Source organism: Pteropus alecto, unplaced genomic scaffold (genome assembly GCF_000325575.1).
Source record: "Pteropus alecto unplaced genomic scaffold, ASM32557v1 scaffold20, whole genome shotgun sequence".
In the NCBI taxonomy this organism is placed as follows: Eukaryota; Metazoa; Chordata; class Mammalia; order Chiroptera; family Pteropodidae; genus Pteropus; species Pteropus alecto.
Window position 1 is genome coordinate 10255208 of NW_006436298.1, and position 16036 is coordinate 10271243.

A 16036-nucleotide genomic window follows, 5' to 3' on the forward strand; every position below is an offset into this window, starting at 1 on the left:
AACCCTCATCTCATAGAGTTGTTGTGCAATTTAACTGTGTCAAGGCTTATAGTTTTGGCAATATACGATGACACGTAGATGCTTAATAAATACTATCTATTATTTTGAGTAATGCACAAAAGATAAAGCACACTGTTTCTCAAGTAATTTCATTCTATGACCAGAGGCAATTAATTTTAACTTTTCTTTTCCTTTTGTTAGAATGGAGAAACACCATTCTTCCTGGCTGTTGCAGGAGGTCATGAAGAATGCAGCAAAGTGCTACTGGCAGCAGGAAGTGATATCAACATTCCAAATAAAGTACGTGTTCCATGCTGTGTTTACTCATACAGTGAGAGGAGGACTCAGAATGCTCTTCGCATAATCTAGTCCTGCACTGATCCACTCACTGGGCTTTTGTAGAATTAATATTTATAATTTGCTTTGTTTGGGTAAGAATTAATGATTGATCTCTGATAATCCCCAATTAATGTCTCCTCAAAAGCAATGCTATCTTTTCTATTTATTTGAGGAAGAAATAATTAAGAATGAGCCAAAAGGAGCAAATAGTTGTTACTTCTAAAATACAGAGACATTCTTATTCTGCTTTATTTTACCCTATCAACTAGTACATGCCTGGCTTAGCCATAGTAGATGCAGGAAAAAAAAAAATTATTGTGTGAAAGCCCAATGGTCAGTCTGGAGCCTGGAGAAGGCAGGCTGGTGCCTTCTTCTAAATACAAAATACTTTGGTGCTAAGATCCTTTGACATTTATCTTCATTTTTTTAGATGAGAAAACTTTGAATTTAGGAAAGTTAAGGAACTCATACAAGATCATGCAACTAGTCAATGACAGTGCAAGAATTTGAGCTCAGTGTCTGTGATTTTAACCACTGCAACAACCTTGCCTTCAAATGGTTTTACTTTCCTTTTCTATTTTTCTAATTATTTTTAAATTATAATGAAAATAAGAAAAATAATGATTAGTATCAAAGGGTATACAATATAAAGTGTCTTATTCCAACTCCATAACTCAATTTCTCCTCTTTAGAAGTAACATTATTAATAATTTATTTAATCTTGCAGGAATTGTCCATGCATTCACATGGAAAATGTGATTAAACACATGCACATGTGCATACTAACACCGTATGCTACATATACACACACATACACACACACCTTGTTTTTGTTTTTTAATTGCCAATATATATTGGCAATCTCTCCATTTCAGTACAATGTATAAACAGTTCCTCTTCAGAAAGTAGAAAAACAGTAGAATCAAGAATAAAGTCCCAAATTAGCAATGTTTAATACCCTTGTATTCTGCTGACAGGAATGTACATTTGTTTAACTCTTTTGAAAAGCTATTCGTCACTTTCACTCATCTTTGGGAAATTATGTTGATGGAATAATCTAAAGATGGTGGGGGGAGCGGAGTGACATGCATTAAGATAGAGGTTAAAGTTACCTTCAATAGCCAAAAATTAGATACAACCTATAAGCACAGTAAATGGTAGGGGAAGGCTGAACCAAAATTTGGTGCACCTATTCTTGGAAAATTATGTAGCCATTAAAAAATATTCATGATAAATACTAAATACATTACAATATAGAAAAATGTTTATGATAGAACACTAATTGAAAAAATATGTGTTTATACATATATTTTAACTGTATAGAACTTATATATACATGGTAATATTGAGTGTACAAAATGAAGGTAGTGGGAGGTGATTCCCACTGATGTTACAAGGTTATTTATGCAATAAATGAACACAGAGTTAAGAATTCATGGGGCCCAGGCAATACTCAAAATGTGGAGAGCTGTGCTGTTTTTCGTCACTGCACAGATGCCTCCCTGCCCCTAGTCTACAGCCACTCTCGGTCTCTGGAAAGGCCTCCCTGGTTAGCAAGATCCTCTTGGCTTACCCCATTGTTCTGTGCCCTCCTGCCCTTCTGCACTTAATTATTGGGCCCTCAGAGGGGTTTTGCTTTGTATTGTCTCTCATATGGTTATGGTCTCCCCACCCAACTAAGACTACAGGCTCCACATTGTCCATATCCTTATGACCTTGGCCTAATCTAGGCAGCCTGGAAATTGTCCTAAATCCTGTTTTCAGCTTTCACGTTATCTTGAGTTTTTCCCCTGAGTTCATTAGCATGCTTCCTGGATCTACAGCTTCAGTCTCCACTAGTGGTCCACACCATCTAACCCAGTGAGAACCCTGGGGAAACAAGCAGTGTGAAGCAAGAAGCCAGCAGCATGGCTGCACATTATTGCAAGGACGTGCTAGGCTTATTTTGCTTTCGTATCTGTAGGTGATCATTGTGTTTGATCTTGGAAGTGCTTCACCTACTGACATTGCTTAGTCTTGGTCTCCAGGAGATTGCTTTTGTGTCCCCACCCCCAACCAAGGGGGGCGATAAAGGGTTGAGTCATTTCTGAGGAGGTGATTGAAGAAGATTATGGATTAAGCTGATGGTTGGAAACTTTCTCCATCAGTGCTGGATGGAGAGGCTGCCAGGCGTTTAGGCAATAGGCTCTCTTCAGGCCATACTAACTGCCCTGGGTCCAGTGGAGACTTTTGTAGACCTTAGGAACTCATATTTTCAGAGGTCCTATCCTCACATTTTATTGAACGTATTTAAAGGCCCCCACATTCCATGTTAAATATTTTTTTTCCCTGTAAATTGTTTTTAAAGGTTATTTTGATTGTGCTTTCACAATTATTTGGATATGACAAACTTCTCTAATTTATGATTGACCGATTCCTTAGACCTCTGTTTGTACTTAGGAATTTGAGGAAGGTGAAAAACTTTAACCTACAAATTATTTACAAATGTAATGAATATTTTATGAATATTACATTTAACAATCAAGGAAGTATGAATATGTGATTTAAATATTCACTTCAGTTTCGTGGTTTTGGTATCTTGGAACCAATGTTTTTTTTTTTTAAGACTGTAAATATTTATTTGGCTCTGAGAAGTCTGCAGTTCCTGTATACTGTGCCCGTAGCGCCTCGTGGGTAAAATGCCACAGACTCCCTCAACTCTTCCTACTATAGGGTTCCTGGCTTTGGGTTCTTCATGAACTTGTTTCTGCTTCAGATTTTCTGACTGTATCAGGGCCTGCTCTTGATTATCTAGAATTTTACCATTCTCATCTTAGTTTAAATGTCACTGTATCCAAGAAGTCTTTCTTGGTCACTCACTGGAAAGTAGCCATCCAGTCTTGCTATTTTACTTCTCACTGTAGCACTTATCATTAGCTGATATTATGCTTTTAATAACATCTATAGTCTAATAAATTTATTCTCAATCTGCTGACCTACTGATCTACCAATCTATAGATCAATTGATTGTCCACCCCCATTGGAATACAATATTAGAGATCTTATCAATCTAGTCATAATCCCTCCCCATTATCTAACGTAGTACCTGGAACATAATAAGTGTTCAATAATTTTTGTGGAATGAATAAGATGATAGTTATGATTACCATACACATTTACTAGTTCATTTGTTATTCCAGTATTGCTATAGTTTGAGAGAAAGAGGTAGGATGGTAGAGTAGATAAGACAATGCCCCCCGAAGATATCCACACCCTAATCCTTGGAACCCATGAATATGTTATGATACATGGCAAAGAGGAATTTAGGTTGCAGATGAAATTAAGTTTGTTCATCATCTGACCTTAAAATGAGATGATCCTGAATTCGGCAGGTGAGCCTAATGTAATCACAAGTGTCCTTTAAAGCAGAAGAGGAAGGGGGGCGGCAAGGAGGGCAGAGGGAGGCTGTGTGGGAAGGGCTCAGAGCACAGTTGCTAGCTAGTATTGAAGATCAAGGAAGGAGACCATGAGCCAAGGGATGCGGATGGCTTCTATAAAGTGGAAAAGGCAAAGAAATGAATTCTCCTGAAAGCCTCCACAAAGGCCTTTAATTTAGCCTGGTGAGACCCATTTCAGATTTCTGACCTCCAGAACAGTAGGATAATATATTTGTATTGTTTAAGCCACTCAGTTTGTAGCAATTTGTTATTAGCAGTAATAGAAAACTAATGTAAGTGGTAATATCATTTTTACAGAGGAAGACAAAGCATTCTATACTTGAGAGGCCACTTATCTGAGGTCATACAGGCATTTAGTATCAGCTCAAGGCAGACTCCAGTTGGTCAGAGTGTGTATCATTCCTGTTAGTATCTGTTCCACTTGTCCACTGCTTCATAACAAACTACCCCAATGTATGGTGGCTTAAAACACTGTATTATCTTTTATGCCTCTGAGGGTTGACTACAACCCCCTGAGGGTTGTAGTCAGATGTCATCCAGGACTTCAGTCATTCGAAGGCTTAACTGAGGTGGACATCCACAGTGGCTCACTCACTCATATGCCTGGCAGTTGAGGCCAGCTTCAGCTGGGACTGTTGACCAGAGCACCGACATGTGGCATCTCCATATGCCTTGGCCTTCTCACAGCATGGCAGCTGGCTTTGATGAGGTAGGGAGTAGAAGCCACCAGGCCAGTTCAGGGCCACACCTGGAACTGGCATGTGTCACTTTTGCCATATTCTATTGGTCAGAGCAGTTAGAGGGTCCATCAGATTCAAGGGGATAAGAAATGAACTCCACTGCTTGATGGAGGAGTGGGAGGGTGACCCTGCAAAAGAGCAAGTAGGAATAGAGATACTTATGCAGCCATTTTAGGAAAACACAATGTCCTATAGCATCTTTATTTGGAAGACTTGAAATTACTTCATAGCAGTCTCACAGTGAATTGAACAATAACTATTCACTGACCAAGTACTACCATAAGGCACCATGCTAGGCCTTTTGGAAGATGGCAGGATAATCAAGAGCAGGCCCTGACCTAAAGCAGTTTTAGCATCTAGCATGAGCACTAAGTGAAGACACTTGAGTACAGGGAGCTGTGGGAGGCAGCTGGTAGCAGAGTGAAGGAGAGGCGATGCTAAGGGGTTCTAGTGAAAGGGTCATGAGGAACGCGCACATAGGTAGTATTCATGCCAAGCTTTAAAGCCATACCTGGCAAAGGGGAGATCTGCTAGTAAACGGTCAGGGAGGCAGGAGTGGTGAGGCATTTCTTGGCCACAATACCAAGTCAGCAGGGCACACAAAACACTTGGCCCTAGTCTATTTTGTGCTTCCTGGGATTTAACTCGTATTTGCCTGTGGCTTGTGTTACCTAGGACTCTGACTCTCTAATGGGAGACACTTAGAACAACAAAGAGCTCCCCCAAATTATCAGAAACACATTGGAGGATTTTCTTTATTAAATAGTCATACTATTTCATTGTATTGGTTGATTGCCATGTGATGAACACCAGAAGGCATGCTGGGCTCTCACGGGAATCCCTCTGTGCCCTCTCCATTTATCTCTTGCAGCTCAATATCAGCGCTTTGCAGATAGCGACCCAGAATGGCCACGCGTCCCTTGTCAGCTTTCTTCTCAGTGAGAACATTGATCTGCACATGAAGGTGGAAGTGAGTCTATTCCAATAACGCAGGCTTTGATCCTGGCGCTGCAAGGCTGGCTGTGCTGGGAGATGCTCCCTGTGATACAGATACGTGGTGGGGATGAGGTGTTCACAAAGGAAGAATTCTTTCTGGGAAGGCCAGCTAACTTCTTTTGGAGATTGAGTCTTAATCTTAAGAAATAAAATCCAAGGGATATGTTTTAGAAAGTTATTGAAGTTCCTGAACAAAATGAAATCTTTGTGTTTTAAATACTTATATTTGCTGCAACAAAACTTTCTCCTGTATCTAGAAATGCCATTATTAAATTTATCAGTCCAGGAAAATGATGAGGCTGCTGTCAATAGGAAATATGATAGTTTTTTTTCCCCCTTCACTGAACAATCTTGTTTTTCTTTTGAAAGTCAATCCTTTATGCTGACTTAGGTTTTCTGAAGTTCAAATTTGCTTTGGTAGGGTTAACAAAGGTTCTCTGTGCTGGAATTAGATGAGAAACCCTCCCCTCTTTTTCACTCTATTTTCATTTCTCCTGTGAGAATATTATTTCCTCTGATCCTGCTTTGCCATTATTACTTATTGTATTAACTCGAGAGAAGGGATGCGATTTGCTCCATGACTGGTAGTTTTTGGAGAATGGTGTTAGGGGAATTGGCTTTGAACTTGCCTGGTTCGTCCAAGGATGCTTCCTGTGTATCAAGAGGGGCTGGGCCCCAGCAAGGCCGGTGGTAACACTGCCCACCTCCTTGAGAGGAGGGATGCTTTCTCTCTTTTCATGCTTAGTGCCTCAAGAGGGAAGGTTCTTCCTGAGCAGAAGGGGTCTGCACAGACAGCCTTCCCCTCACACCGCCCCCTCCAGCTCCATCTGTCTCTTATTTCCCTTGCTCGCCCTCAGACAGTTTGACTTACGCATTCTACCTGCTCCTTCCTCTCCTCTTCCTCTGCGTGCTGGTGACAGTCTTGCCAACTCACTGCATCTCTGCTCCATCAATCTACCCCTGTTTTCTGAGAAGGAGTCTGGTGCCGATGTTGGAGTCAGGAAGATCTGGGTTCAGATCCTGTCTCTGCCACTTCCTCTCTCTGATACCTAGTGGAAGTTATTTAACCTCTCTGTGCCTCATATATAACACGGGAAATAGAAGACCTAACTGCTAGGGTAATTGTGAATGAAAAGTTGTGTTTAAAACAATACTATTGGGGAAGTGAGTATATAGTAAGTACCATTATAAGAATATGTAACTAATATTTGATATTATCTGTTCTACTTGAGCAACACTGCACTCTGTCCTCATCACCCGCCCTCACACACATCTGCCTTCCCTCTCTCCACTCACTTTGCTTTTCAGCTCAACTACTGTTCTCTAAAGGTCTCACTGGATCTTTCACCTTTGTTATTTCACACCTGTACCTTGCCCTCTCCACTGGATAACCCTATCCTCTCCACTGGATAACCCTCGCCTTTCTCTCTCTCATGCTTTACCTGTGCTCTCCCCACCCCTTCAACTGCCTTCTCTGCCCCCTCTAGGGCATGTTTCCTCTCGTGCCTCCAGGGCCCATGGCAGCTGGGTGGGAGTGAGGTAGCTGGAGGCCAAGTGTGTGATTGTGGAGGTGGACAAGGAAGCCTGGAGGGCTGGTCCTCTCCACTGGATAACCCTCACCTTTCTCTCTCTCATGCTTTACCTGTGCTCTCCCCACCCCTTCAACTGCCTTCTCTGCCCCCTCTAGGGCATGTTTCCTCTCGTGCCTCCAGGGCCCATGGCAGCTGGGTGGGAGTGAGGTAGCTGGAGGCCAAGTGTGTGATTGTGGAGGTGGACAAGGAAGCCTGGAGGGCTGGGTAAGAAGCACAGGGGGAGATGGGGGAGAGCATGGGGGTGTGGCTGGAAGACAGGTGTTTTAGCCACAAACAAGGAGGAAAGGGGAGAAGGCTGCAAGGGCTTGGTGAATACACCGTGGCTAGACTTACATTGGTGGGAGGGCTGAGCACAAGAATGGTGCCCCTGGTTGAGTGGGGTGCTAGTCCCACAACATGCTCTAGGGAGAAAGAGCTTGAGATCAGATCAATTCAGGAAATGCTGTTTCCTCTTTGTGACTCTTCCAACAGCACTGTAGCTCTTTGAAGGCGCTGAGAAGTCCTGTAGTTAAACCTATTTAATACTTTCTTATCCTTCATAGTTGAGCTCAAATGTCAGTTCTTCAGACTGACCTCCAGAAAGGTCGGCTCTCTGCCCATCCACACATAGGCTCTCATACCACTCTCTACTTTTCCTCCAAAGCACTTATCGCAATTTGTTATTGTATATTTATTTTGTGATTAAAAAAAAAAAAAACAGTTAATATTTGCTTACCCCACTAGATTGGAAGATTCTTGAGAATGGGCCATGTTCACCATTCATTCCCTATTCCTCCTAAAAAGAGCCTGGCCCACAGCAGGTATTCAGCGCATAGTTCTAGAATGAATGAAGGAGAAAGCTGATTGCTGGTAAGCAGGTTTGCCAAATGGCCTTGGAGAGGGGGATGACTGCTGAATGTGTACTATGGGCCTGTCACCATGTTGGGCTAGTTCAGTTCTCAGGAAAGTATCAGGAACTGTCTGCCAAAATGAGTAGCTTTTTGATCTGAATGATGAAGCCAGAACCTTTTGGATTTCAAATTTTCATTTCTTTCTGCAGCCTAAGGAGTCCCCTCTTCATTTAGCTATTATCAACAACCATATCGCTGTGGTAAACAGCCTATTAAGTGCACAGCATGATATTGACATCTTAAATCAGGTAAGCCAAACAAATGAGAACCTGGAGAGTCTGTTCTCTTATGTTTTAACACAGTGTGTGCTTAGGGGTAGATTTGATCAAGTTCAAGGTACTCTAAAATTTCCTGGGAGGAATGTGCACATTCTTTTTATCCTTTCCCTTCCCCTGTAACCTTCACTCCCACAAATGCTTTGTCTTTTTCATACAACTGGAGTTCAGCCAGTGCATTAATTTAACAGGCCCAGCACTTCTGATAAATAGTAGCTCAGATGTAAATTGCCAGAGGCTCTTTAAATCAAAAGCCGCTCCCTCAGTGTGAAATGTTGTAATTAGGGGGAGCCCTTCCCCACAAGAAGGAAGCTTTGTTTCTATGATATAAACAATGTGTCTTCTTTTTTGCCTAAAGGCTAAAATCTTGTAATTAAAAAAAATCACCATGCATTCAATCCACTGGAACAGAATCAAATGCCTCATAAGAGCAATCCATCACTGGCTGGAAATGGAAATGCCGAAGTGGAAGAATAAAGCGGATGTGGGTGGGCACTGTCTGGACAGGGCTTGCTCTCAGGCTCGGCTGCCCTCTTCCAGGAGCTGTTGGGAGGGACTGGGAAGAGAAACCATGGGGAGAGGAGCCCTTCCAGAGTCCTGAGGACAGATGAGAACTCTGGACACATCCCGAAGTGGGCTGTCTTTTCCCAGAGAAGCCTCAGTTGTGCCCTCCAGGTGGGGAACAGCCAGGCACAGTGGGTGTGCCATCCTAACCCACTGTGTAGCCCTCAGTTCCTCATCTGTGAAACTAGAGCACTGACTCAGATCTCTGCAGTCTCCTTATGAGGTCAGTTGTGCCCTAAGCTGAATGGAGATTTATCTCCTCTTCTGTCCCTTGCTTTCCCAGGGAATTTCTTCCTCTCCCATCTTTTACTAACCCAAAAGTTTGGGTGAAGAAAAACCCCTCTTGTTATTAACTATACTTAGGTGTCCAACAATGTTAATGCCCCGAACCTTTCCTAATGGGTGGACTCTTTGCTACATACACAGACAGAACTCAGGTGTGATTTTGGTTTCACCGGAATTGGCTAGGTTCATTCCAGAGAAGGAGGGTATGTTAGGCTACCATCCAGTTATAGAACTAGATTTTATCATTTCAGTTTTTGTTTTGTTGTTGTTAGACAAGGAATATACTCAAAGTATAAAAATAAGAAAGCATAAATAAACTAAAAGCTTACAATTTGTTTTTAATCCCCCCAGAAAAAAAGAACCATTGTTAACATTTTGGTACATTTCCTGCCTTCTAGACTTGGAGCAGCACCGTATTGTGTCTCTATTTCATTTCTCAGTATAGACCTCGATAGGTTAGTCAGTGTAAGCATGTCTTTTTGCCCAACTTGGATGATGAGCCCCCTGAGGAGCACATTGCCACCCCAAAGTGAATCTTTAATAAATGCTCATTGATTTTAATTATGCTAACGCCCCAAATAAGTTGGCCCCGTGCTCTGGTAGGAAGAATACTGGGCTAGATGCTATTGCTTAGCTGTGTGACCCTGGGGAAATTGCTTTCCTTCTCTGGTTTAGGGACTGGGCTAGATCATAACCAATGTTCTTTCGGCCCTAATATTTTAAAAGTGTCTTCGCATCAGCAGTACTTTTGGTAATTTTCTTGTGATTTCATGTATTTCTTTGAAATACTCTCATACTATTGATAGGAAAATGATTATTCCAGAAGAAATTAGAAGTCTTGTACTTCTTTATACATTATAATATAGGAAATTTACAAGAGAGAGAAAAGCATCGAGAAAGCACTAAAAATAACCTCTAAGCCCTCCATCTACATATTATAATTCTTTTTTAAATTTTTAATTATTTATGTATTATCTATATTATCTATAATTATTTATATATTAATTACAGTTGACATTCGATGTTATTTTATATTAGTTTCAGCACAATGGTTAGACATTTATATGATTTATGAAGTCATTCCCCCTGATTAGTCTACTACTCACCCAGAACTATACATAGGTATTACAATATTATCAACTATATTCTCTATGCTATACTTCACATCCCTGTGAAATTCTCCCTGATTAGTCTACTACTCACCCAGAGCTATACATAGTTATTACAATATCGACTATATTCTCTATGCTGTACTTCACATCCCTGTGACTATTTCATAATTACCAATTAGTACTTCTTAATCCCTTCACCTTTTTTACCCAGTCCCCCAACCCTCCTCCTATCTGGAAATCACCAGTTTGTTCTCTGTATCCATGAGTCTGTTTCTGTTTTGTTTGTTAGTTTATTTTGTTCTTTAGATTCCACATATAAGTGAGATCATATGGTATTTGTCTTTCTCTTTTTGACTTATTTCACTTAGCATAATACCTTCCAGGTCCATCCATGCTGTTGCAAGTGGTAAGATTTCATTTTTTATCGCCGAATAATATTCCATTGTATATCATTCCTAATATCATTGATGTCATTTCTTCTCTATATATGTGTGTGTATATATATATAAAATATCATTTCTTCTCTATATATGTGTGTGTATATATATATAAAAATCTATATATAATCTGCACTCAGCTAAATATAGTGTTGGTGTCTAAGGCTTTTAATGTTAAATAAGTATTTTTTCATTTTTAAAAATAATCTTTGAAACTTTTTTATTGCGCCAAAATACACATAACAAAATTTACCTTTTTAACCATTAGTAAATGTATAGTTCAATGGCATTAAGTACATTCTCATTGTTGTCTAACTATCACAATGGATGTTGTATAACATCCATCTTCAGAACATTTTTTGTCTTCTCAAAATGAAATCCCGTACTCATTAAACAATAATTCCCCATTCCCCTCAGCCCCTGGCAACTACCATTCTGCTTTCTGCTCTATGAGCTTGACTACTCTAGGTGCCTTGTATTGAAATCATTTTTAAAAGTTATTCTTAGTGGTTGCCTACTATTCCAATATGTGGACATATCATAGTTATCTAATGAGTCTCCTTGTTAAACATGTTACTTCATTTGTTTTTCACTGTCATAAATAATACAGGCATAAATGTCCCGTGTGCCTACTTAAACGTATATAATCTTATCTATTTTCCCTTATGCCTGTATAGGACAACTCTATTTTCCATTTCTCTTTTCACTATGCATGTTTTTTTTTCCTTCTTAACTTGGGTTACCTTCTTGAAATTTCTCATGGCAGAGGCAGCAAACTCCTTTGCATGTGGCTGCTGATCTTGGAAATGTGGAACTGGTGGAAATCTTGCTGAAGGCAGGCTGTGACTTGAACATTGTTGATAAGGTAATTTCATGGATTTTTCTCTGTTCATCTGAGATGGTTGGTAAGAACTCCCTGCTGGCTGTGAGCCTTGAGCAGCAGCATTAGCATAGCCTTTGTGAAATGGACTCAAACTGATCGTCAGTAAAACATTCCAATTTTGACTGAGATAGGTTCATAAGAATTTTTACTCTGAACAATAAAACATTTTTAAATTCAAATTATTAATTTTTGGAAAAGATTAAAGATTCACATGGTCCAAAACATATATTTACACACACACACACACACACACACACACAATTAGTAAAAGTTTGACAGAAAAAATTTCCCACCCACCTGTCCCTGTTTGGTTCTCATACTACCCTTGCCATACGTATCCATTATTATACATTTGTCTGTTTTTTTTCAGAGTTCCTTTATGCATTGACAAGTTAAACATCAATATGTTATACTCTTCTCCAATTCCTCTGTCTTTGTTACACAATGGTGACATACCTCTACGTATTGTTCTGCTTTTAGCTTTTTTCCTTTAACGATGTAAAGTGGAGATCATCTCATATTAGTACCTGGAGAGTTTCTTCATTTTTTTTTTATACAGCAGCATAATAGACTATAGTATGGACATATCACAATTTGTTAAACTAGTTCTCAACTGGTGGCCATTTAAGTTGTTCCTAAGCTTTTACTATTATAAACAGCTGCAATGAATAAATATACATGTGTCTCAACTCATTTTTTATTTGTAAAAGTTTTTCAATTGTAAAATACAAAATGCATAATGTAATATTGACCATCTTGACCATTTTTAAGTGTGCAATTGAGTAGCGTTAAGTGTATTCACACTGTTATGTAACCAATCTCTAGGACTTTTCATCCCGCAAAACCGAAACTCTGTGAACAACAACTACCCATTTTCTCCTCCACCATTCTACTGCCCCTGGCAGCCACCTTTCTGGTCTCTGTGAATTTCACTGCTCTAGGTACCTCATATAAGTGAAATCATACAATATGGTTGAATAACACTCATTGTATGTGCACACCACATTTTGTTTATCCTATCATCTGTGGATGGACATTTGGGTTGCTTCCACCTTTTGGTTTTTATGTAGACTTGTTTGATGCAATGATGTAGGCTGATGTAGGCTCAGCCAACGGAAGGTTCTAGTCTTACTAAAAGGTATAAATACAGGAGACTGCTGCTAAAACACCTGTTAGGTGCTCACATACATGCTTTCTTATTTCAGTCTTTGCATCTCCTCTGTGGACAAAATAATCTGTTTTCAAGACAAGATTTGAGAGATTTTAATGACAGCAGAGTCACATACATAGTAAGAGGCAGAGCCTGGCTTCAAAGCCATGGCTACTGGCTGCATGGTTGTCTGATGCTTTCCTACAAATGTCGACAAAGGTGACTGCTTTCCCTTCCTTGTCTTCGCTCACACTGTTTATCAGCTCGGCACAGCCCTAATTCCCAGTACAAGCCTGAGTCCACCCTGCTCTATTTCAGAATCACACATTTTACATTTTTAGGATCTGAAGTAGTGATATGCTATTTGACTTTTCTCTATATGTCAGTTTTTAAAATTAACTCTTTTTTTTTTTTCTGATCATAAAAATAATCAAGCCCAATGATGACAATCTGGAAAACAGAAAGCATAAGGAGAACACAATCACCCATAATCCCATCGCTTAGTCATGGCTCATTAACTTCTGTAAATATTTAGCATTAATATTAACATTAAGTGTTAGTATTTTCCTATGCTGTCTTTTTGTACTTTATTCTACTTTTTCATCAATTCTTATCACCTCCCAGGCAGTCCTGTGGGTAGAGAATCTATAGTATTGGCAGAAAATTGATGTTGGGGGCCCTGGTGCTATTGGACTGGATATTCTAGTAAACACCTTCAATGCTACAACTTGGCTTTGTTTTCAGAACAAAAGCCCACAGTTTACTAGGCTTACAATTTGATTTTCCCAGATTTCCCTTCTCCTCCTCCCTCCTTCTTCTCAGGGTCTGGCACCTAGTTAGCACCCAATATATATTTAATTAATGAGTAAAAACTACCTTTCTATAGGCTTCCACCAAAGGTAAATGACAGTGTCTAAGACTGAATTAAGGCCTGGAATTTATGAATAGGAAAAGGGGACCCAAGTATGGTGTAAATTTGACTTTCCCAGAAATCTTTTTTCTTGGCCTGAGGCATCACAGGTTCCTGAGGGCCTTCTACCCTTGATGGCATTGAGTATTTGGATTTCTACTCTAGCGTACCCTCTTGGGGAAGGTTTTCTATGATCTGAAACTCTGGCTCTCAGAATACTGCCTTCCCAAAATAGGCTAATTATGGTGATTCAGATGGCTTTACAAGCCAGAATTTAGACAGTGTACAATTAGAGACTTGCTGAATGCCTACAAAATGCAGTTCTTCCTAATTTCATTACTGCCTCTTTTGATTAGAAGCTGATTACTCTCAGCCCTCATTTTCAGGCTCACCTGAGTCTTAGCGCCTGGACTAACAGCCAAATCATTTGGGTTGTTGGAAGTTGCAAACAGTCAGCCACGTGAGAAAATTATTGGGATTCCCTAAGGATAGACATGGGTTCCTGAGATTAAAATTTCTTCTGGAGTTACTTCTGACTAATCATTTAAATTATCTTCAGGATCTTTGAGCAAATTTTTCATGGGTCATTTTCAAAGCAATGAGTAACACTGTCTTCTGCTCAGAAAAAAAAAAAGCGTAGTAGATATATAGATTGTTCACTGCATAAAATCAAGGGGAAAAAAATGTAGGAGAAACCGCTTGCAAAGCTGTGTGCCCTGGCTTTGAGCTATATCCATCTTGACAAAGGTGTGCCTTTTGTAATTTGTACAAGGTACCATATGGGCTTCAGGCCACTTATGGCCCAAATTATGTCCAGTATAGCCTTTACTGATCATTCCAAACCCTCACCCTTGGTTAAAGGCAGTAATGATATAATAGGAAAAGAAAAGTTCTAGGTAGGAGTCCAGCAAGCTGAATTCTGTACTATGAATTAGTAGTATTGTCATGATTGATGTTATTCTTAATAAGATCCAGTCCTTTTCTGTCTTAACATTCCACCGTCTTCAACGCATGGGTTCCACTTCCTGGTCTAAGGTGGCCATTCAAGCTCTTGCCATCATGCTAGCATTCCACTTAACAGAGAGAGGAAAGGAAGGAGAATGACCTCCCTCTTCTCTTTAAAGATACTTCCCAGAAGTTGCATATGCCACTTCCATTTACATGCCATTGACCAGAACTTAGGTCCCATACCTAATTGCATGGGACACTAGAAAATGTTTGGGGTGCCCAAGTGCCTGGCTAATACCAGGAGTTCTTTTCCTGTGAAAGAAAGGAAGAAAAGCTATTAAGGAGAGGGGGCATGGAACCCTGACTAAAGCCTCTACCACAGGTGGAGTCAGCCTTTGGAGGAGAAAATGTGTGATCATGTTGTTTATTTGTTGAAGACTTCCCAGTGCAGTGAGCCAGGGAGACCCCTGGGTATACTAGAGAAATGTTTGGGTTCTCATTGATAGAGGGATTTGTAAAACATCAATTGATGATGGTGGGTCGCCTAAGCCCAAAATCTTTCCCTTGCCCAGTTGACATAGTACCAGGCACTATCAATATCTGTCATCTCTTGAACAATTACCATGTGCCATGCACTGTCCTGAGGGCATTACATGCATTATCACATTTACCCCTCACCACTATACCATGAGGTAATTATTGAGATGGATAGAAGAAGCTGAGGACTGGCCCAAATTTACCCTGCAAGGAAACAGTAGGATCAGGATTTGAACTCAGGTCCCCTTGTTCTAAACTAGAGCTCCTAACCACTGGGCAATATCACCTGAGGCTTTCACTTTGACTTTTAGCATGGGAAGACTGCCCTGGCTGTGGCCTCCAGAAGCAATCACAGCCTTGTTGTGGACATGCTCATAAAAGCAGAGAGATACTATGCCTGGAGAGAGGTAAGGAAGGTTGATTCCATTAGAGATGCATTTGCTGTTGTGACATTTCCTTAGCCAAGGTGTCTTCTCTCTTTGGGGGTGGGTAAATAGCAGCAGCAGGCTGAGGTAGAAGCATGGGACACAACACTGCAAAATCTCTCATGTTTCCTGTGTCAGACAGACAGTACTCTAGATTTTTATGTCAGACATCTCTATCTTGAATCACAAAAAATGATCCAATGACATATAACATTGAAAATGTAGTCTCAGTTACCACCTTACCAGTTATATATAGAATATATGTATGTGTGTGTGTGTGTGTGTGTGTGTATATATGTGTGTGTGTGTATATATACATACATTTATATCCCCTTTCTTTGTTTTCTCCACCTTACTTTTTTTACTTTACAATATATTAACAATATATCCTGATGACCATTTTGTGAAAATATATAGACATGCTCATTTACTTTAATTTATTATTATGGCTACATAAGACTCCTCATTTTACTTTGTTTTTATAGTTACATAGTATTCCTCATTTTTTTTACAGCC

General features: G+C 40.0%; 1 protein-coding gene across 1 annotated transcript in view; it reads left to right on the top strand.

The window, feature by feature from the left end:
- ANKDD1B (ankyrin repeat and death domain containing 1B) overlaps positions 1-16036 on the top strand; it is a 43012-nt gene that overhangs the window by 22681 nt on the left and 4295 nt on the right. Inside the window, exons 8-11 of the mRNA XM_006913152.2 lie at positions 5388-5486; positions 8144-8242; positions 11434-11532; positions 15407-15502. Coding sequence (XP_006913214.1) covers positions 5388-5486; positions 8144-8242; positions 11434-11532; positions 15407-15502 — 393 coding nt within the window. The remainder of the gene's footprint in view (positions 1-5387; positions 5487-8143; positions 8243-11433; positions 11533-15406; positions 15503-16036) is intronic.